Source organism: Amphiprion ocellaris, chromosome 9 (assembly GCF_022539595.1).
Source record: "Amphiprion ocellaris isolate individual 3 ecotype Okinawa chromosome 9, ASM2253959v1, whole genome shotgun sequence".
NCBI classification, from domain to species: domain Eukaryota; kingdom Metazoa; phylum Chordata; class Actinopteri; family Pomacentridae; genus Amphiprion; species Amphiprion ocellaris.
The window spans coordinates 24,090,444-24,115,248 of record NC_072774.1 but is presented as its reverse complement, the minus strand read 5'-3'; the positions used below and the strand labels follow the sequence as shown (position 1 = coordinate 24,115,248).

At 39.1% G+C, this 24,805-nt stretch overlaps 1 protein-coding gene across 7 annotated transcripts in view; it reads right to left on the bottom strand.

Moving 5' to 3' along the window:
* The window catches only part of LOC111578981 (protein MTSS 1-like), a 54,500-nt gene that overhangs the window by 23,683 nt on the left and 6,012 nt on the right, over positions 1 to 24,805 (bottom strand). For all 7 annotated transcript variants that reach the window (XM_023286015.3, XM_023286022.3, XM_023286020.3 and 4 more), the window contains exon 3: positions 23,018 to 23,091. In XM_023286015.3, the coding sequence (XP_023141783.2) occupies positions 23,018 to 23,091 (74 nt within the window). The remainder of the gene's footprint in view (positions 1 to 23,017; positions 23,092 to 24,805) is intronic.

Genomic DNA, 24,805 nt, shown 5'->3' with positions numbered 1-24,805 from the left:
AATCTGCTCTTGGCTGTTTGCACTACTGCACAGAAAGACTTGACCTGTGAGATTGTGGCATTAACTCTGTCTCCATTTGAAGAGTTTCACTGAATGACACATGTCCTTTCAAGGAGATAACTTCTGACTTACAAGAGACAGGTACTCATTGAAATGTGCCTACAGATGCAAAAGAGCTCCACCCACGTAATGACAGTAAGCAGACAAAAATTCCAGATAAGTGGATTTTGCAACTAAAACTGGTTAAACCATTGCAATATGACAATCATAATAAAAGTATTATGTTTCATTGAGGGCTGCACAGTGGCGTAGTGGTTAGCACTTTCGCCTTGCAGCTAGAAGATCCCTGGTTCGCGTCCCGGCTTTCCCGGGATCTTTCTGCATGGAGTTTGCATGTTCTCCCTGTGCATGCATGGGTTTTCTCCGGGTACTCCGGCTTCCTCCCACAGTCCAAAAATATGCTGAGGTTAATTGATTATTCTAAATTGCCCGTAGGTGTGAATGTGAGAGTGCTTGTTTGTCTTTGTATGTAGCCCTGCGACAGACTGGTGACCTGTCTAGGGTGTCCCCTGCCTTCGCCCGAGTCAGCTGGGATAGACTCCAGCCCCCCCCGCGACCCTAGTGAGGATTAAGCCGTGTATAGATAATGGATGGATGGATGTTTCATTGAAACAGCTTAGAATTTCATCTTTGCCTGTTGTCTGTATCAGCTGTAGTTTTGCTGGGTTAGGGCCCATGTTTTGCATTTACTCTACATGGTACAGTGATATTGTGGATAATATTTACACTAACCAGGACACTAATTTCCAACATTTAGCCCTTTGTGAGCTCATGTTACAAGCACTCAGTAGAAGTGTTGAGGCTGCTGGATATCAGGTCGATTTCCCCAGTTTGTGGAGTTTTGTTTTGTTGCTCTCAGGATGAAGTGGCTGCTAACACACAACACATCGTCTGCTCCGTCTAGCACTGAGTGACCCCTGGATAGAAATAGCCGCATTGGCAGCTCCAGTTGTCTGTGACACAGGAAAGAAAAGCAAGCATCGACTGCCTTACGACCAGGCCAGACCACTTCTGTGTGTGTGCAGTGGCATAACTGGCTGTCAGTAGAAATAGCTGCTGTGTAACATGATTGTTTCGGTGGCTTGTAATTATCCCTGCAACTGAACCAGCTGAAAACACAAGTAGACACATTTTTTTCAGGGAAACTATGAGCTCTATTCTTCAGTGAATCTGTGCACCAGCGATGCTGAACTCGCACCTTCTTTATGAAGCCAGTGAACAAGGACAGTGGATTGTCTTGCAACTGCATTTCATTATTTCAATATCGATCGAGCAACAAATGCAAGTCGTATGCACCAAGAAACGCCTGCTTTTTTTTTTTTTTTTTTTTTTTTTTAAAAACAATTCTAGGCAAAATTCTGTCATTTGGTGTGGTATTTAAGCTTTCTGAGAGAGCCAGTGTCTGAGCCAGAGTCTATGGGGACATTTATGACAGGGCTGGGAGATAGAATGGCAATTTGATGTGGAGTTGCCAAGTCTGTCTCTGTCCTCAACCCCCTTCCAGTCTGTTCCTTGGAATGTCACACTGTGCTGACACAGAAAGTGTCTGAGTGTGTGTTTTTGCACTTTGCCAGAATGCATCAGAAAGAAAGGACCTCAAATGGCCAGTGACTTAGAGTTTCACGTGCAAATGTATTAGAAGCATACTGTAGAAAGACACCCATTAGTTTAAGTGTGTTATTACTAACTTTCTGTATAATGTGGAGCAGAGTACAGTACAGCAACAAAACATCCCTGTTGGTATGTAACTGGATCATCTCCAAATAAACTCAGTAGGCTGGTTAACTCAACTTAAATCAAGATGGAAGAAGAAAACTCTGTCCTTTGTCTGTATTTATACAACAGGATTAACTTTCATGTTGCTGCTGAAATGTGACACAATTTGATGCAATTTGAGATCATCAATAATAACAGCAGGAAGCCATATGATAACATATGATCCTCTGCATGTCACAACATAGCCCAGACCACTGGTTTAAAGAAGGCAAACATAACTATGATTTAAATGAGCAGATGACTGTAACAACAATCAAAATACATTAATCATTTTCATTTATAGCACTTTGAGTTCTTTCCATGTGCACTTTTAAACAGACATCAGCTGGCCATTAGAGAATGGAGTGAAAGCTGATATAAACATAGATTTATGATTGATTAAGATGGAAAGAGAAAGGAAGGAAAAGAATGAATGGTCGAAGAGGTGTACAAAAAGCCTCTCTATAGATAGATGTACGTTATTGATCCTGTGAGTGAACTTCCTCTGTGACAGATGCATGATTAACAATACATTGCAATATACATTCAAATAAAAACAGAAGGGAAAGAAAGAAGAGGAAGCAAGGGAAAAAGAAGAAAGAGAGAGTGTTGTGGGGGTAGTTTTGACATGCAGATCAGAGGTTGGCTAGCAGGAACCAGCTCGGTGTATGGGCACCAGATGGCTGCTGTTAACTATGGGCCAGTGGTTACGTTGATAAGAGACTGGGGACTCCACAGCTGGAAACACACACACACAAATGCACACACTCCCAGCTGGACAGAGGTAAGGCGATCTGCTCACCAGCTAATTAGAGAGCTGCAGAAAACAGTGAGGCTTCATGCACACTGAACCTCCTAAAACTGGAAATCTTTCATTTTGCTCTTTCAGCCAAACAGAGCTGGTGTTTTTCACACTACAAACTCTGTGACTGATTTTCTTTTTATAAATGATTATGTGTCTCCACAGCTCCCTGCTTTCCAGGAATAGTGTTAAGACATTTTTATGCTGCCTTTGTCCTACAGAGCAGACTACACATGCTAACACTGATTAATGTAACCTGCATTTACATTTATCTTGTCAGGTTATGTTTAAGCATCAGCTGGTGATTGACAGTTTTACTGCAAAGGTGCAGGAATTGAATTTGGCACAAGGAACATTTAGTCAAATCACTACTTATTTATTTAAAAAAAAACTGACGAGAACAACTAGCGCTAGCACTTAGCTAAACTGAAACAGTGTTGAGGAGGATCAGCAAACCTACTCAACTTTTAACTAAATATTCTCTGTACCATTGACTCTGGATGGTAGTTAACTCTTATGAGCGTTAGCAATACATAAAGATGCAAAGAGAGAAAGAGAAAAGCAATGTTGCCTATTTTAGAACTACAGAAATTGCTAACCTAGCTACATAGACATTCATGTCATTGAATTATGTTAGCCAGCGAAACTAGTTGATGTTCCATTAATAACATTCAACGAAACTGACGCAGGCATATGACAAAATTTGGGAGTTAAGCTGTGTTCACACGTGAAAGAGTTTTTTTCATATTAAAAAATGCTGTTCCAAAATGCACTTGAGAGCATCTTTTTCAGACAGCATCTAAGCTGTGTAAAAATCCTGCTTTTAGAATGTGTTACTGTGTAGGAAAGACATGACTCCTGACGTGCACACACATATAGTCCAGGCTGAGCAGTTGGCATGCCCAGATGGAGCCACCCACACAGTACAGATACAGGCTAACATTTCATTCACTGATTTATTTGTCTACTCTGTCAGTCTGGTAGCCTGCTGTTAGTGTACAATGACAGTTTTCTGTAAACGATAACCTAAATGGCTGGTTGTGAGGAGTTTATTGAATCAGGGACTCAGGGAAGTTAGAAAAAAGTGAATATATGAATGAATCAAATCAGCAAACAGGAAATTATTATATTATTTAGACAAAGTTAAAGGTTTATACACTATATTGCCAAAAGTATTCGCTCACCTGCCTTGACTCACGTATGAATGTAAGTGACATCCCATTCCTAATCCATAGGGTTCAATATGACGTCGGTCCACCCTTTGCAGCTATAACAGCTTCAGCTCTTCTGGGAAGGCTGTCCACAAGGTTTAGGAGTGTGTTTATGGGAATTTTTCACCATTCTTCCACAAGCGCATTTGTGAGGTCACACTTGGATACTTGGATATCAGTCAGCATTTCCTCCAAGGTCAAGGGCCTACAGATCTGTTCTATTAGCTGCCTCCTTGAGAACCAAACTCACCTCTTCATTCATCAATAGCTGCTGACAGAAAGTCAGGTTGTCCGTCTTACGATGCCGACCCACACACACAAACACACACTCGACAGTCAGCAAGTCTAGTCTCAATAGGCACCAGCACATACAACGAGTGGGCGAGCAAACACGCACGCACGCACGCACGCACGCACGCACGCACGCACGCACGCACGCACACACACACACACACACGCACACACACACCTGCTGTAGTGTGACCAGTGCTGACACAAAAAAAACCCGGACTGCCTGACTACAGCTTCCAACAGCTGCCATGCAAAGACTGGAGAAGGAAAAGGGATGACAGAGAGGAGAAATGATGAGGACTATTTTCAGATACTGTAGAAATTATTTAAATGTATTATGAACATGTTCATACTGTAATAAAGCTGTGTACTGGCAATAACGTATATTGACATAATGGCAATAACAGTATCAGTGCTGACTTATTGTTTTTGAAAGTCCCAATATTGAAGACCTTAATGTGGAAAAATTCATTTTACTTTGTATTTTAATACATCTGTGGCTTGTTTTTGCCAGTATAGATACCCTAGATGCTTGTGTTACACAGAAACTACAACAATAATATTAAGATCTGCTGACAATGAGTGGCAGTAAAAGAGACAGTACTGATGCACATATAACACATTTTCCAACTCAGGCCTGAACCTATGATCATGAACTTACAGTAGCTCAATAAAGGACCTATATAGTAAAAACTATAAACTACTGATCAGTATACTTTTTAACAGCCAATTATCTCACTACATAGGCACCATAATCACTGAAACTGATAGGTAAGGGGGAGAAAAAACAACAGAAAGGCACCTATCACCGATCATTCAACAGGTAAAACCCATGATGCTGCTTGTCAGTGCATCACAGTCTAATGAGAAACCAAAACAGCAGCAGCCTGACCTCTGAGAGCCAGTAATTGACAACTTTAATGGTTTCTGATTGTTAGGTTACCGAAAATATTAATCTACATCCACAATGGTCCAATGTTATTCCTGACTACAAGTCTACAGAATGTGTAGCCTTAGAAAGAAGATTCTGTGTAAAGTGTAGTTGTGAATGTGTGTCAGTGTGCCACTGCAATGCAGTGAAATGCATCCTGAATAGTAATGCATGTGGCTTCTTTACATTGCTCTCCTCTCTTGAAGGTTTTATCTTGTCCAATCTACTCTCGTCTTTTCTCCTTGTGTGGTTCTTTTTATCTCCCCTTCTGCCCTGATTATGTTTCTTTCTTATACCTTCTTCTTTTCTCTGTCTTCCTGCTCATTTATCCTCTTTCTCCCTTTTCATTACCTTCCTGCATTCTTTTACTCTGTTCTGTCATCAAACCATCCATGTAGAAACTGAAAAAAGGAGCAGTGGAGGGATTCTTGAGTGATGTATGAAGAGAGGATTCAGAGGGGCATTTCTGAGATTTCGGGATTGATGTGCACCAAACAGAGCTCAATGTGGTATCAGTAAGTGTGTTAGTGTGTCAGTGTAGCGCTGCACACTGAATACTAATGAATTCTGTATGAAATTTGGAAAACATTCCCCTTATAGTAGAAGGTTGAAAATAGAAGAGAATTTAGGAAAGAGAGATATGTGTTGAGTTTTTGGTGTTACAGACTTGGATGTGCAGTGCTGAGGAAAGCAAAATATTAAGGCAAGAATACAGATGACAAAGAGAAGCAGTTTGAGTGTGACAGTATGCCACCTTTGTGTGGTTCTGCAGTGTGAATGCTAACGAGGTCTTGAAGCTACAGATAAACAAGAATAGATAGCTGACAAATGTACCAATTACTCTATCTCTGTCTCATTTGGATGCTAAGCTACTGTATCTCCACCTTCCTTCTCTGCTACTGTGCCCCTTTCAGGGTACTCTGAATGGATACTAAAGCAGTGGATGGGAACCAATTAAGATAACTAGAATGCATAACTCCTCGCTACAAAATGCCACCATCCTTTCTCCTCTCACTTTCCGTAGTGTGCTATGTGAGCTTTTTCTCACTTTGCACATTTGTTGCACATTTACAGAGAAAAAAATGACTCTTGTAGGGAAATACACACTGATTCACGAATGTGTCTATCAGATGTGTAAAACAGCAGAGGAATGACATGCATTAAAAGTCCACAAAAGTCAGGAATCAAACCGTGGACTCAGTGCTTGAAGGTATTTGTGCCAATACGCTATGCTACTTGTATTGTTGACATTTAAAGCATAAGACTAAAGTTTTTTTATTTTATTTATTTATTTTTTTTTTTTTACATATAATCCCACAGCTTTAGGACTAAGCAGCAAGACACACCTCCTAAACACACAAGTGCAACGGAGTGTTTTATAGCCAAACGGCTGAAAGTTCTTGACTGGATAAATCAGTCATCTGACCTCAATCCAACTGAGCACCTCAACGAAGCAAAGAAGCTCCACAAACAAGAACTAAATGGCTTCAGTACAGGCCTGGTGGAGCATCAACACAGAAGATAGCAGATGTGTACAGTGAAGGTCACATTCAACTGTTAAGAAGAAAGAGACAGACAGTGTTGTGGTCGACAGAATTTCACAAGCTGCATAAGAGAAAAGTACGAGGTATCTACTACCAAACAGTCTCCAGGCAGATATGATATGTAAATTTATGCTAACTGGCTTACTGTAGTGTTACAGGAAGATGTCATAACTGCACATGCAGGCTTCAGCTGCACATTGCAATGAAAATGTAGGTCATTTATTCTACTGTATTCCACTGATTTTTTCTTTTAAGCTGTTATCGCTCTGATCTTGGTCTCTACATTACACTCCATTCTTTCTATGTTTTGTTTAGTTTTCAATCTTTCTTTTTTATTTCTCTGTAGTCTTAGTCCTCTGCTCCCACCTCCTGTCTCTGATGTCTCTGTGATAGTTGTACCATAATGTTAACACAGTGCCTGAGTTAATCCAGTCAGTAAGCAGTTGGTTGGTTCAATGAGCGGTCAAAGTCAAGACCAAAATAAATGTTCAAAGGAAGGAGAGAATATCCCATGGGAGAGTGCATATTGGTCATACAGCATTTTGGTGTATCCTTGCAAATGTCCTTAATGGTTAGGAATATTTCACATACGCAAACATCCCTCATTTTAAGAACAAAAAGCCTACATTGTCCTGCAGTCTCTGTTATATTGAAGGTTCCTACATATAGTAGCAGGTGCTTAACATCACTGCTAGATTTTTCTAAAGTGAACTTTTAGGGACACTGTCTGGCTGTGACACCAAAACCAGATTTTAATCCCAATCTGTATGTATGAACAGCAATGAACATCTACTAAGCACGCCAACAGCAGTTGTTGTCATGAAAATGTTTTCATTTGTGGACAGCCTCTATCTTCATATTACTCTACGCAGCATGTAAAAGCTCAGCAGCAGCAGCTGTACATCTGCTGTCCAGAATCTGACCAATTAAAGCCACTGATGAGGGGATTTAAGCATGTCATGAGATGTGCAGAGAGACAGGCAGAGTGAATGGGAGACAGAATAGATTACCCTGGAGCCCACTCCTGCTCCTCTCTGGGCTTTGGTGCCCCACTTTTTCCTCTAATCTTCCTTTCTGGTCTGACACACATTCCACTGACAGTGAGACAGAAAGGATTTACTAGGACCAATGAACTAAATTCATTGCTCTTTTTCTTTGGTTGAGCCCTGACATCCTTATTTATGGTATGCAGAACTGAGAAGCAGTGGCAGTGATAATAACTGCACCTTAGAAACAATCAAACCATTAAATCCACTCAGCATAAAGGTCAACGTTAAAGCATTTTTTGTCCATATGTATTGAACTGGGGTCAGCAGGTGGTCAGTACGTGCAAAAAGTCTGATACCACAGTTAATCATTTACAATGAAGAGGATAGAGATTCACATTCCCATCGCAACTTCTGTATGCTATGAGGTCTGAGTCACGTTCGTCTTATACACAAGACTGAAGTCAAAGTCTAGTTTCAACTCACTCACTCTTCACAGTAAGAAAAAGCTGATTGTGGACGTTTGAGATTGTAGGTGTGACTACCATGAATACAAATTATAACACTAGAAAAAAGAAATCTAATTTAAAAAATATTAGCAATAGAAATCTTTGCTACAACATGCACGTGTAAATCAAACAGAGGCAGACTGGTAATTCAACTAAAGGTGGTGGAGAGAGTATAATTAAAGCAACTAATAAAAACTTTGTGCACACTTGCTCTTAAAAAATTGCTCTGGGAAAATTATTCGTGTTGAGTGCTAGTTAATACCCATATTATGGACCTGTGCAAAAAACGATAGTGTTCTAGGAGGTATTTTTAAAAGCCAAGACACAGCATATTATTCTTATATATATTCAATCCAGTAGTAAGGGCAGTGGGTGTAATGTTTGTGTACACCACAATGGATTTAAAATTAAGCAATCAAGATATGATTAAAGTGCAGACTTTTAGCATTAGTTCAAAGGGTTTAACAAAAATAATGCATTAATCGCTCACGCATTAGACAATTTTTATGTAATCCCTCCATTTTCACAAAAGTAATGGGACAACTGAATCTCAATGTGAGGTCCAAAGAGGCGTCAGTGCAAGAGAGGGATGATACCAATAGACTGAAAAAACAAAACACACCTATGGGAGAAATGTAGGAAAGTTTGGGAGTGTTTGGTACGTTATTTAAAAGAAGTAATGTGCTCGTGAGCTCAGCAAAGTCTAATTTATTCTTTACTGCCTCATTTCAAATCCACTGCCGTAGTGTAAAATTACAAGAATTGTGTCACCGACCAAATACTGATGGACCCAAGTGTATTTTTTTACGTCACACAGAGATTACTGTTAATAGCTGATTCTGGTGTGACATGACACAATAAAATGAGGATCTGATGTCTGTTCCTCAGTCATGATATTTTCTACAGGTTTTCATCTTATTAAGAACTAATTCAGCATCCGTTTGCATTTGGGAGGAAATGATGCAAGACAGAAGGTAAAGACAAGAAGAAGTAAAGTCTTATCAATCAATATTTATCTTAGAATTTGGAAGAGACAGCTGTTGCATGAGATAACAGTTAAGTTTGGGCTTAATGTATCTCTGTGAATGATCTAAACCTTTCTGCATGGCACTGCCAAAATTAGCGTTTAAGAAAAAACAGGAAAAATTTGGCTTTCAACAACCAGAAGATGATCTATACAGAAAGTGGCTTACAAAACTGTTAGAAAATTAAAAACTGTAGTTGCAGAGGGGAAATCCAGCCTGAAGTAAAATGTAAACAGGACAGTTTTTCCTTAACAAAACTGTTGACAGTTTACAATATCGTTAACAGACTCATGAAAGGAATGAAGAACCTAACTCACCACTTACTCAGACCAAACAGGACATCAAAAATATCCACAATGTTTGGCTTGTCAGCTCCTGCACTCAGTATGTGAATGTGTCAGTGACCTTTCCTTTCCCTGTAGGGAGACCGACTGAGGCCTCCAGTCTGTGAGATACCGGTGATAATTTAAACCAGAGACACACTAGAGAGACTGAACTGTTTGTCAGTGCAACACAACACTGCCTTGTTTGCAGTAATGACCACCAGATTACATCTACTGTGTGTGTCTGAGCCTTTGCATGTATATGTGTGAGTCTGTGCACTTGTGTATGTGTTAGAGCCCCCATATAATGTCAAAGAGTTAGTGAAGGGACAATCTCCGGCCCAAAGTCACTCCACATTCATCCTCTTCACACAACCACATCATTCATTCAGTGTTTTATGGAGTATCTATGTGACTATAGGAACAATTCAGACACTGACAAGTCAATGAATCAAACTGCTGACTGGATAACATGAATGAACTCAACTTAATCACTATTTATCCATCTATCAACCAATACAATGACCATTATTATCTCACACACTCAATCATAAGCTCATACTTATTGAAACATATGTTCAGGAGAATTAGACAATAGATATACACTACCAGTCAAAAGCTTGGACACACCTTCTCATTCAATGTTTTTATTTAATTATTTTATACATTGCATATTAATACTGAAGACATCAAAACTATAAAAGAATACATATGGTATTATGTTGTAAACAAAAAGGTGTTCATCTTCAGAATTAATTTACAATGTAGAAAATAATACAAATAAATAAAAAACATTGAATGAGAAGGTTTGTCCAAACTTTTGACTGGTAGTATACCATTTAATTGTGAAATAGTTCTTTTTTTCTTGTGACTGAAGAGGGTTGAATTAGATAACACACTTTGTCCAAGTTCACCTTTAATGTTCATGCTGCAACAGATGGCCCACCTGCCCAGTGACACAGCAAGAAGCTGATGACAGTTTCCCACTGTGCATGTGTGTCACTGAATTTGTGTGTTTATGCAAATAAGTAGCTGTTGCACTCTATTTTCAAGTACGAAGCATAAAAGACTGAAAAGACTTTTTATTCTGTCGCTTTGTATTACAGCTGAGCTCTTTCTGTCCTCTGTCTCTACACCTTCATCTTTCTCTCTGTCCTTGAGGATAGAAGAGAAAGTCCCTGATGATAAACAGAAAATGTCTTGGTGTTGCTGTCACCGAGCGGCTGTGGATACACCTGTCCTCGACAGCCTGGACACAGATAGCAGGTAAGGTTGTAGATGTAGAAGAGAAAAATATATTAAAAAAGAGGAAAAGGAAAGGGATTGGAAGAGCTACTCATAGAACCTTGCAAGTATTTTGAAAGCAATCAAATATGTATAATGGCAAATGGTGAGCAAGTAAATAAAAACACTTGCAGTATACTTGGCATGTGTTTATCTCTAGAGATAATAAAAGTTCAATTTCTGGTTTATAGCAGCAATGTCTTATTGAAGATCAATTCATGTTGTCTTCATCTGCAAAGGTCATGCCAGTCCATGTGGAGTAAATTTTATTATTCACTCAAGCCTGCGTGCAGCACAAAACTTGTGACAACTTGGACTATATAAGCACTGCAAGCCCATCAACTGTGCATGTTTGTATCATGTAGTCGTTGAATTTCCTGCATCTTAACCTGTTAGGAAATTCTAAACTATAACTCATTCCTATACTATACTGCAAAGATCCTTTGGCTAAAAAGCACAAAATTACTGTGTGTTTCTGCTTAATATAAGCAGTAATGTCATATTCCAGTTCATAGTGATGCCTCTCATCTCAATGCACTATATTGCGCATGCTTTAAATTAGTTTTCATAGCCAATAGACATTTACCTAATACTACAGTATGAATGAAACAACATGCATGTCGACTATCTATGTTCAGTGGCTCTGTGGGAACCATAAATCAGGCTTTAGTCTGCACTGTATGGCTACTAAAATCCTAAAATATAAATAAAATCTGTGGATTTAGATTTCCAGGGGCCAGAATAATCTCCCTCTGTTTAATATTTGGGTTAACCTAGATCTTGGAGGGCAACTGCTCCGAGTGTCAACGTCACCATCTATATGAAACACAGTGTGAGTCTATGTGTGTGAGGTAGGTACAGAACAAAGAAAGGCAGTGTTGGGTCAGTCTGGCAGACGGGATGTGGTCTTGTGTTAATGTGCTCGATGTTAACCATTAAAAAGAAAAACCTAAAATTTGGCATACACAGACATAAAACACACACTTGTGAACTCGACACAAAAGCACGCACACACACCACTGCCTTAAAATAAACAAATGACACACACACACAGCAGACAGATGCAAATAACACACAGACTGACAACACTTGTGTATTGGAAGGAGACTGATGTCCTGACATGGAGCAGACTAGCTAGGTGCCATTAGTTTACCAGGAACACACACATATAGGTTGACAGAAGAGATGTTATCAGCCCACTACTTTCTTATCACTTCACATTAAGAGGTGAACATTGTGGAAATGTTAGCAACTGAGAATTAATACAATTTAATAAGATCTACTGGGATTAACAGGTGTGTTTTTACAACATGAACCTGATTCTTTATTGCTGTCTCTGTCATGGACACAGTACAGAAAAGGCCACAAAAGTCAGGTTTCACAATAAATCAAGTTAATAGGTGAAGACCTGATGTGCACAAAAGACCAAAAAACAAAGTGACTTTCCAAGATTACGTAACAGGATCTTCTGGGTCGGGTTAAAGTAGGTTACTTGGAGCCTCTTCTTATCCACTCTGTTAAGAGGCTTGAACTGCCTTCATTTATTTGACATCTTCAGTTCACCAATCTTCACGTGAACAGTCATATGACATGTATTGATTACTCTAACCCACATCCAGACAAAAAAGCACAAATGTCAGCTGTTCTAGACTATAATTAGCCCTTTTGGTATCCCCTTAAATGTAGAAGTTTATTGTTTCTTTATGTTCTGTCCAATGACATCTGTATGTTGTAGGATTATTTGTGTGAGTAAATAAAATCAAATATAAGTCCTTCAGTGTGTTTTTGTTCTATCAGTTAGGTCTATCAGTTCGTCGGCTTGCTTAATAAATGCCTGTCAGGTATTTATTAAGCCACCTCAGAGAGACACAAGTCTGAAGTTCATTTGCCAGAGAAATGTGTTTTGAATTTGGCTTTGCATGCATGTCAGACGCTTCAAATCCGAAGCTCACTGGTCTAACCGGGTCTATGTTTAAACAAAAACAGACAGCAAACAGCGCGAACACCCACCAACACTTGTGTGGCCGAACACTGAATAGACAAGTGCATAGATGATCTGAAACACATCTATTCTGTCTCTACTGAAGGTGTCTTAACCTTTCTGTTTCACTAAATGTAGAAGCATATACGCTCACATATTTGTGTCCCTGAACTCCATTACAAGGGCAATTTGGTGCCTAACTTGAATGTGTAATATCAAAGGACAGATATTCATATTAAAGCAGTTGGTTGACAAGTCATCCTTGGAAATGGATTGAAAAAGGGCAGAAAAGATGGATTCTGCCATGATGTGGCAAACTTTGAGAAAATCCAGCAGCCTTGAAAGTTTGGCAATTTTGTGCATTTTAGTCTATACTGTCCCTTCACAAGCTGTGTGTGAGTATGAATGCATATGCACACTGGGTGTACAAGCTTTAACTAGTGTGTGAGTCCATCCGTGAGTCAGTGTATTTGACCCATTAACTGATCCATTTGCTGGTTGCAGTGATCTGTGAGATTCCCAGGATGGGGTCAGGGCGAACACAAGAGAACAGAGAACGGATTGAGAGGCACCAAACTGTGGAAGGGGATCTAGGTCTGGGCTGGACACAAGACAGGAAATGTACACAGCCAGGACTAGTCTTGGACTGAGACTGGAAAAGAGGACAGAACTCTCTCAGAGAGGGCATTGAGACAGTGGTTTAGTTCAGGATCTAAGGCTGCTCTGTAACAGAGGCCAAGGCATGAGCTGAAAGGGCCAAAGAGGAAAGGGCCTGATTTTTTTTTTCATGGAGTTGTATGAGGGTTTGTCCATCCATTGCAGAGAACACAGAGCAGGCTTAGAGCAATGAGCAAAATACAGTAGAATTAGATTCAAAAGTCTTGTGTTCAGTGCATTCCAAGTTGGGTTCAAAAACTTGTGTGCTTGATCATTCAAAAAAAAAAGTCAATTTTGTCTTTGAGCCTGTTGAGTAATAACACCTCTAGAGTTACCAAAGTAAAGCAGTCAACTGGATCACTTTTTACTTTAATCAAAATAGGTTGGATGTGTGCTAGTTCACAGCAATTACATGCCCCATGGTAACTCAGTTAAAAGGAATGAGGGAACAGAAGCCCCATTGAGGAACAACCAGGCCATGCAAATGCACACACTCACACAGAGTAAATATGTGTACCGTGTGCTTGCCTGTATGAACACGTATGCACACACAAGCACTTGATTTCTCATTCACCCATGCATGCACAAATACTGTGGACAGCCCTGTGTTATGGGTGACATACATCCCCCTGTTAATGTGCGGTGTTTGGTCCTCTCTGACCCAGAGATTTGCGGAGTCTAGTGAATGTATACACTCATTATTAACCCCTCTATCCCCCATTTTGGCTTAGGGACCCCACTGTCTCACCACCTGCCAGCATCACATGTATGTCTGTTAAACTAAGTTTCTCCCCTGTATGCTCTATCTGTAGAGCTTTTAATTATTCTCAAACTACGAAGTTAAACAGAGTGATGATGTGTGAATGTGTTATCTGTGGCTATACTAGCAGCAGGCAGTGATAACAGATAGCAGATGTGATCGCTTCTGCTGTGAATTAGCAGAGGCACCAAGTGCATTACCAGATGACTGGAAACAGAAGAAGGTAAATCCTGAGAGACAACTGGGGTTCACCACCTCATTCCTCCTGTAGAGCTGCTAAACACACCAACGTAGCACCAACAACAATGTATAAAATATCTTTTGTTTTCATGGCCGTGTTATGTTAAAACAATGCAACACTGATAGTTCAGGAGCAAGAACATACACACCTCTAGATTGGAAGTTATTTTTGGGTGCTGAACTCATTGAGGGCTCACACTGGCCTCAGTGGAACTAAGCTATTCCATAAGGAAGGGCAGCACTGCTTAAATGGAGAGGTTACACAATGGGCTGAAGCTCAGCAGTGTATAGAGGTCACAAAGATGTAGCACAGTCAGTTAGCTCGCAAACAGAGCAAGACCCACCAGTATGGTGAAACCATCACTGGACTGATTCCTGCTGAATCCTCCCTAACTCCCAGTATATACTATTATACTTTGATTATGAGAAAATTATAGCTTATCTTTTGATCTGTGACTTAGAATTGCAGGCAGCACAACTTAAGCATTCCAATTAAACAACCCCCCTCCACTGCTCTCCATGTCTATGGGGAACATTAAAGTTTCATAAAGGCTGCAGCTTACTCAGACATACTGGGCTGCTTCCAGTCAACATACTGGTGTTTGTGTTTGTCCTTGCCTCTACTGGTTCTAGTTTTAAACCAGCTTCCCACTGCATTTCTGTAACTGATGCAAATTAGAACCAGGTACAGTCAGCTAAAAGGGACAGACATGGGATTAAATACAAGTATAGCTGGATAACAGAAACTTTTGCAATAATGACAAAAACTGCAATAAAGACAAGAGCAGACAGAAATCTTCCAAACAGACAGAATGTGTGAAACTGATGTACTTCAGAACAATGAGACACCTGACTGCTGGCTCTGAGAAACAGATTTAAATGACAGAATATGTTTTCATCAGTCATATAGTGGGAATGCAGTGAGTATCTAGAGGCTTATAGCGCCAGCTCTAAAAACACACTGTTACTGGATAATCTTTTTAGGTCCGAACACATCCAACAGGCCTCTGCACGCTTTGCTTTGTGGCAGGTGTCTATTTCATCTCCACAGAGTCTGACATGTCCAAACAAACTCAGCACTGGAGCTGCTGGCAAAACCTCTGGGAATAATACACATAAATACACAGTACATGTAGAGACAGTGTCCTAACGGCTAACAGCACACATGTGACCCAGCCCTGGTTATTTAATAAATGTGCTTTGGGTGGTGTGATTAATTTATTGTTGTTTGAATGTGTTTTTGAGCCTGCATTTAGCAAGATAAGCTGCAGTAATAAACAAATTTACCTAGGTGTGGGTGATAAAAACAGTACTACTTCATTAGTAGGAATAAGAAAATTCTCAGCCTCGATGCAAGCACAGAATGAAAATGCATATTTTGGTTGCATTAAAATTTACATTTAATGCATATCAAGGAGATATCATTCCATTATCCTTATTTGTTTGTATTTATGTCTGGAAATAGTTTTTCTTTGTTGTAGTAACATTAAAATTGTTGCCTGTGTACCTTGAAAACCTAATTCAAATTAAACTCAAACTTTCTCCAAGCCTTCATAATTAACAGGTCGTTAAATATAATCATAATTATGAATAAATTGAAATGACAGTGTTTATCTCGAGAAATTTCTTAGTCATTTTCACCCACCCCTATGTGTCATAAGTTCAGCAATGTGCAATAACTGGAAGTGCATTATCAGTTACTGCTGCTTTTATAATTCCTAATACACCAAAACCACTGTTTTTATAGAAGTACTTCTGCACTACTACATGTTTATATTTGCACATTTCTTATTGTACTTTTTAAAATGCCTGAATGTGTAAATGCACTGAAAGGGTTGTTGCTGATTTTTCTTTGCACACTGTGCAATAACAATTAAGGAATTATACTCTATTCTATTGTACACATCATGTTATATGCTAGAGAGTTCACTCCTGTTAATTGTGTACTCCAGAAAGAACAACCATTCACAGTACAATCTGTCCTTGCCACAACTCAACTTGTACATGTTTTTTCCTCAAACAGTAGTTCTCAAGGTCAGACTCTGGGTTTTAAAGATGGGTCAATAAAAGACAAACAAACCCTCTAATTATGTCTCCAAACTGGTAAAACAGGCTCTCTGTGAACGATGCCACTGTTAGGATGCTAAGCAATCTTTCTGCAGCGCATACCAGGAACACACTCCAGTCTAGTAACTTAAAGGTATGTCCTCTAGGCTGTCACTCATAGCACTAAAATACTTCCGGTTTAGTACAACAATATGCAATTGTTAGAATAGGTAAAACTTGCATTATTGTCTTTGTAACTTTTTCTCTCTGTGCTTTGACTGTTGCATGGAATGACTTAATAGTTCTGTGAAGCTCAGCTGCTGTCGACTCTGAAGAAAATCTCACCACTCACCCACTCTGTCACTTTCACACTCACTCTGTGAATGAATTCCCACAAAGACAGACACACTGCACGTGAAAACAGAAAACACACAAACAAGCTAAATAAAGACTACAAGCACACGGAAACAGACACATAAAGAAGTCCATTATGCAAAGACGGAACATATGACGCATTGATAATTTGATACAGAACGCAGGGAAAGCGGGGATATACATGGAAAATGAACTGATGCCGAAAGAAACAAGAGATAGGATTGTTCTCAGAGTAGCTGTTCTTTTGCCTTTTCTGTTATCGCTCTCTCCATGGATTCAAAGACGCTTTGTCTGTTTCTTCACTGATGATCAGAGCAGTTTCAATTTTCCGGAGAGACTAAACATGGCTCCAACTGCTTGTTATAAAAGTTATGATCTGTTTGTTTTTACCATTAAGCTAATACTTTAATTCAGCTGAAAGTCCTCTTAAAAATAGAAAACAAGCTGGTTATTGGCTGTACTTTTTGTAGCTCAGGTCTCCAAACTTTAAAGGAGGAAAGCTACACTTCTGGGACATCTTGATGAACTTTAGGAACAAAGACAAGAACTGGCAAAGAAAGCTGGAGCACATTAGAATGACAGTTCTGCAGCCCAGTGTTCTATATAACAGGGATGAGAATGACAAATGGAAAAAAACTCGGAAAATGTCTGCCGAAGCCCTCTAAGCTGCTGCATCATCATCACCACCATTGTAGGCTGCTAGTGATAATGATGTAAAGAGATTATTGGCAATGAGGAAAACTCAAGACCAACCTTTTAATTCAGGTTTTTTACTGATTGAATGATTTTATGTATCCATAACACCTTCTAGAACTAATTTTATTTATTGATTTTTCGATTCATTCAAGTATTGACTATTTTAGGCTATCCGTTTTATTGTTTACTACTTCATTTGCTGAGTTATTTTATTTAGTGTTTATGAATTTTGACATCTCTTTTGTCATTTCCCTATCTATCATCTATATTTTATCTACAGATTTTTTTTCATTTTTTTTTGTTTCATTATAATTAATCTGGTGTTTTCTCATTGCATGCATTGTTCAGGAAAGCATTTTGTCAGTTTCTTTGTTTTCAAGACCTTCATTTTTAACAGTATCACAGTTTTACTCTCAGTAAATTTACAGACGGCTGTTGGTAACAGCTTGTTTGTCCGTCTCCGGAGCACTGGAGGACATTGTTCCATGTGGCCTGATCTCTGAGTGACTCTATCAACAAAACATGTTCAATCATTAACGCTTTCACATGAGTTTAAATCAAATAGAAGCATTAGACCTATTAGAGCTGTCACATTGGTTCAAGGAAGGAGCCTCTCAATATGTGTTTGTTCACAGAGTCCCTGAAAAAACTGTGGAGGACAAGGTTTCTTAAACAACATTACCTCAGGCAGCGCTAAGCCTGAAACCAGTGCAAACCAGGGGAGCTGCTGATCCAAGCTTTTTCATGTAGTAGTGCATATAGTGAATGCACTACTACCCCTTTTTCCATCTTAAAGCTCCCTCCTCCTGTCTTTTGAGTATGTTTGTGTCAACACATGGACACGTCTGCATGTTTTAACCTTTGTGGGCAGGTTCAATGTTCATAAAAGAAGTCAGAGCAAACAGTGAAAGGGACAGAGAGTAAACAGGGCTTGTCAAATCTTATTTTTAGACTTTATTAACACTTTATTTCCAGAAATGCAATTTAAACCTTTTGGGAAAACATATGATGCAGGCCTGACACAGTAACATTCAACACGATGCACCAAAAATAAAAAAGTTACTCTTTCTAACTCCTTCTTATTTGTCCAAGAATATAATATTGAGTTTTTTTTAGGTGATGTTTTGGTTTGTCCCACTGTGCTAATGTTTCTCAACTCGGCTGCACAAGAATATTTTGAAGTTTTAAGCTGATGCATATTGTAAACTTACATAATGATTAGCCGGTGAACAGTGCACTCAAGTTACCTCTTAAAAAATTCACTGTTGACAGACGAAGCAGAACAACCAGTGTTTATACCACGCAGAAAAAATGTCCGATCCATTTTGAAAACAGACAGAGTAGCCAAAGCTAAGCTAACCAACGCTCAACACCTACTGCTAAAATAAACAAAGAAGAAAGATGAAAGCAGGAGACAGAAAACAAATTACTGGATGAAATTGAATCCACCAAGAAATTAAATAAGAATACAGTCTGCCATATACCCCGAGACTTTAAAAAAATTGTGTCTCAGGCTGCATTCAAAGAAGGAAAACTATACAGATATGTTATGCAGAATTCCAAATAGTAGCTGAAAACAAGTAAAGAAAAGCAAAGGGGAGCTGCCAAGGCAAACTCAGATGTATTTCATCAGCCTGAGATAACAAACTAAAGTGAGCCGATGGAAAAAGTCCAAATCTGAAAACAACAGAGTGCAGTGAACAGGTGGTTTCAGCTAAACTACAGGGCATTTCAGTTTTCTGCTTTAATTTAAATTTTTTTCAAAGTTATTTTTTTGGCTTTTGTGGCTTTATTTGATAGGTCAGTGAAGAGACAGACAGGAAAGCAGGGAGAAGAACAGGGGGAAGACATGAAGTAAAGGGCCAGGAGCAGGAACCGAACCCAGGCCACTACGTCGGGAACTATAGGCCCTGTTCATGGGTCACCTGCTCAACCAGTTGAGCTATCTGGGCGCCCCGTTTCCTGCTTCAATTTAACTGCAAATTTTACTGGTTTACAATTCTTGACAATAAGAAAGCCCATACAACTTTCATCATACGTTTATTCTGGTAATTCATATTTCCCCTCATATCTTAATCTTCATTTCTTCTCCAACTCCAACTATGTGCCTTCAGTCTGGTCCTTGTGATACAAAAACTTGTTTCAGTCTGTTAAGTTTGCAGGAGTTTTCTTTTCTGTTCCTGTTTATCAATACATCTGGCTTTCATAAATTAGTTCAGATACTATAAATCTCTCAAAAGCAACATAAACAGCAAGCAACAGCTGATAATTATGGAAAGCTACAGCCTTTTGCTGGACTGTTTCCAGAACTCAGTCAAATGTTTTTACTCCACCACAATGATTAGCTCATGCAGTGAGTATTTACTAATGTTAACACTGGAGGGATGTTTCACAACACTAGTATGTTTTGCATAAAACAATTACCGCTGAACTGCTGACACACATTTTTAACCCAAAATCTATTTAAATCTAAAAACACTGGCATGATTAATGTTAAAATTATGGAATTTTGCACATTTTATGTATAATGTTGCATTGAGAGATGGCATGAATTTCAGTATCAAAATATCAAGTATATAACTAGCATGAAATAAAGTTTGAATGTAATTTGTGCAGCGACTCAGCAAACCTGAGAGAACAAATGGCTGTCAAACACTAATTGATACAGGTGCAATTAATTTTTCTCACTGAGGATATAAAAGCATGAGAAAAGCTGTTTATTGGCTGTATTGGTGCAATAAAAAAATATCTATAAAAATCCAATCCTGGCAAAAGATTTGCTTCTGTGCACAAGGTTTTTGCTGTTTTTTAGTGACTGATCTAAATGACATCACTGAGATATTTGGAAAAAGGATTTTTGTCATTTTTAACCTAAGACAACAATTAAGCAACTATAATGATTATAAAGCAAGTTACTGTACAAAAGCATCATTACTGGTGTTTAGAACTTTGTGGGTTTTGGAACCTTTGAGAAAACATCTTATTCTTCTGTGTTGTACTTTTCTTATTTAACTCACTTCTTATTTCAGATGGGTCTAGTCCACGTCTTGCTTTGGAGATATCTTCGTCATACATTGAATAAATTGAAAAATCAATACAAGTCTGACATGCACATTTCACATAGTTGCAAATTAGAATTTTGCTACTACACTTATCACAGTGCTTCAGGTACATGTGCGAACACAAATTGCAATCCAAAGTCTAAGTTTTGAAAAGTGCTCTTTCTGTTGATGTTTCTATTTTCTGATTATGCTGCCTCAGTGATATGACTGATAACAGTCAAAGAGTAACTTTCATCTAAAACCTATAAACTTACCTCCTGTCAGATATCAAAGTGTGTCGGTTCTATAGATCAGCCCTTTTATGAGGTATCATCACTGCCAATATCATAAATCATACAACAATAAGTCAGCCAAAAGCTCTGATCTCATGATTAAGACAGTTAATGCTAATATGTGCATGTCTAGATCCTCTGTTACCTCTATGGTTGTGGTTGTTGTTGTTCAAAAAGAAGAACAGTTATTTCCTTTTTTTTCTTCAGCTACTTAACACAAACCTTTGATCTGAAAACACATGATTTCCAAGTCATTACCGTGGTGATAGCTGTGGGTGGCAGGTTAGGACTTGAAGGAACAGAGGAAGACGAGAAAACGGAAGGAGATATTAAAAATGAATAAAGAAGCCACCATCTATTGTATGTATATGGCCTCAGCAGCCTCTGGCTTATTTTGATATGTGAATTATCTGATGTAGACACAAAACCATGCAGATAATCTGACTTCAAAGTTACTGGATCAAACACATGCAGAAAACCAGGCTGTGATGTTTTTAGAAAATATACTTTAATCTTCTGCATTGTAGGTGATCAGGGCAGTAAGTCGATCTTTCACCGAGGAGAAAGATGACTGACATCCCTAGAGGACCATTACATACACATAACAACTGTTTGGGGGCTATAGCAGATTCCAGCCGAGCAGTTTGGTTCAGTGACAAATAAGCCCTGAGTAAATTTTACTCCAGAGATAAAGTATTTTTTAAAAGATTTTTCTTTTACAAGCAGATATTAAGGGCTGTTGTGGGGGCTGACCTACAAATCTATCCAATTGTTCATGCCTCTGAGCCACTAGACACTGTTGTCACCACAAAAACAATACTGCTAGGACTTTTAAAGTAAGTTAAAATGTAGGTGTAATGAGAAAATTTTCTTTTGGGCACATTCTTCTGCCTTCTAGCAACTTTTCAGTCAGCCTTGCAATGTGTTCACAGGCTTTTGGATTAGCTCAATATATAAAAACCTTCAAAACAAGCAGGCTAATAAAAATACATATCTCTACTCAATATCTGTGTTATTCTCTATCCAGCACACATTACGGCAGCGATCAGAACTCTCATGAGCCAGTTCAGAAAGTCTTCAATCACTATGGAAAAATAAGCAACACTAACTGCAGGAAGACAGCTATTACCTAGACAAAGTGTGCATAAAATTTACTTTAAGGATGCAATGAGCAACAGATTATTGCAATTTATTTCCATTATGTAAAATATAATGCAGTTCTTTACTCTTTAATATTGTCAAAGCATGCATAAGCCTTTACAAAAAAAATAAAGGTTAAATCTATATATTGGATGAGTACAGTTTCTTGTTTACGTACACAACAGGAATATTAAAGGAAAATATGGTGTGTAAACCTGGTAATTAAGGCTCATAACAGTCTAGTACAGCTGTCATGCGGACAGTTTATCTCCCTGTTATAAAGATGCATCAGGCAGCTGTGTATAATAACTCATTACTCTAACCTGCCTCTCAGGTGTGCAGTAAAACCTGACCTACAGAACACAGAATGATGAGTTCTATGTGATACTGAGAATGAGGGGGAGAAAGTGATGAAAGAGCAGACAAAAAATGACACAACACTGAATCTCAGTCCTTTACAGCAAACAGAAACACTGTGTGAGAGGGTGAGAGAGAATGATGACTCCGTGTTACCCCCCATCTCTGCCTTTAGCTCCATTCCCTCCATACTCTGCTGTGAGTGAGGTGATGAATGTGTGTGTCTGTCTCAGTTCCTATTAATAGTGTGGTGCAGGGCTGGAGGTGTCAAAGCTGGGGAGGGATGAGATCTCTCACTCTGTCTCTTATACAAAAGCAGAAGTAAAACAGACTACCAGAGAGTCCAGATGTAGCAGAGGAGGAGTACTGGTGGGGGTGGGCCAGAGAGAGCAGAGAAAAGGGGGTAGAGGTCGAAGCTAACAGCAGAGCTTCAAACAGCACACTGACGGATTTACTACCCCAACGATAAAGCAAACAACCCGCAGAACTTCTCAGCACAGTGGGGTGAAAGACTGGGCCTACATAGTGGTGCTGCACCGACATGCACAGCGACACAAGTGACCAGTCACATACACTATCAAACAGAGCTTTAATCCTGTCACCACTGCGCTACACCCGAGGTCCATCAAAGGTCATGTAAGAGATGAAGAATAGGTTTGCAGGAGGAGACCACCAGCTACACTCTAAACCTTCTGTGTGACTGTTCTTACCTCTGGAGTTGGTAGCCAGGTCAGCCACCTTCTGAAAGGCATCCAGGAAGGCAGCCACAGCAACCACCGTCGCCCTGGAGAACACAAGAAGACAGATTTTTAATTAAAACTAGAATCACCACGTTGTAGTTGCATGCCTACAGCAATTATTGAAGGTACAATTTACATCCATATCTATCCAGACTCATAATAAATGTAGTGAAGACTGAAGTGCATAAATTCAGAGTCAAATTTCTTGTATAACTTCTAAGATGGCAGCTACCTGTCACTCAAACAGCCACAGCCTTAATTATGGCAACTATGCAAAACTTTAAGCCCTAATACTTAAAGAGAAACTAGCTCTTGAGACCAAAATAGTTTTTTGCAATAGGCTCTAAACCTGTTTATTTCTTGGATATTTCAATATGGGGGCCAATAGGGATAAAAGTGACTGCAGTCACTATGACATTTGACCAATTCTAATGAGCTCATTCTTGAGTCCAAGTGAATTTTTGTGGCAAATATGAAGAAATTCCCTCAAGGTGTGTCTGAGCTATTGTGCTTACAAGAATGAGACAGACGAGCCTAAAACATAATATCACAGCTATCATTAGTGAGGTGGTATAAAAAAAGGTTTTAGACAGAAAAAAACTGTACAAAAAAAGAAAAATATTAGTGCAATAATAACGGCAGAAGCACACCTTGAAATCCCTCAAAGGCAAACACACACACACACACACACACAAACACAAAAAGGAATAGCTAATTAACTGCAGTAATTACATATAAGCGTTGGCAGACAGACATAAACAGATCAGATGAATATAGTTTCTTTCTGCAGGGTACAGAATAAAACACGTGCATGCACTAGTTTGACTCTTGAGGTAATGACGCTAACATCAACCCTGATAATTGCACAGTTAAAGAAAATGTGATAGGGTAGATACTGTATGCACTGTGTGTGTTTAGGTTAAAACTTGAACGTGCCCTGCTGTGAGAGGAATGTCTGAGTAATTACTTAGAGACCGCTGGAATCTGTCCGGCTCAGCAGAGCAGCTCTAGAGTTTGCCACACTTACAGGTCAATGAAAGGATCAATGTGGGATCTACCCTGTTCAGCGCTACAATGGAAGCTAGCCCAAATCTGCTCCTCTTTCATCTTGTAAAGCATTTATAAAGTGAAGTGTGAGACATTGCATGCACACAGCAGACTTAAGAAAGGGCAAAATCCCCTATATCATTAAAAGTAGTTGGTGTAAGATTGCAGAAACCATCTTATTGGTAGCCGGACTGACTGCTTGACGGAGCAGCTGACTGGTTAACTTTCAAACACTGGCCTACTTCACAAACAACAGACCTCTTATGATTAAGATCACAGGTACGAAGATGAAAGTCCCTCGGTTTGTGCACGTGCATGTATGTGATATCCAATCTCCCAAACAGAGACTAGACTACTTGTCAGTCATGCATGCTAAACAAAGAAAACAACAGATGACACATTTTCCAAAGCATGTCCTGCAACAAAAGGTTGTTTGTTCTAAAATCTGAGTGAGTTAAATTGTAAACACTTGTTACCTTCCATTGGCCAACAGAAAAACCTTCATAGTACAACCTGGGAATTTCCATTAACACTCGTGCCTTTCATAAACGGGGGAAATGATAGCTGAATACAGGATAAAACAGAAAAACTGGTGAGTAATGGTGAGATTATCGGTTTGCTCTGTGTTTGCAAAGACACGTAAGACAAAGGTATAGATGCTACTAATACAACATAACCCAATGTCTGACAAAACTGAGTTGCAATGTGGGT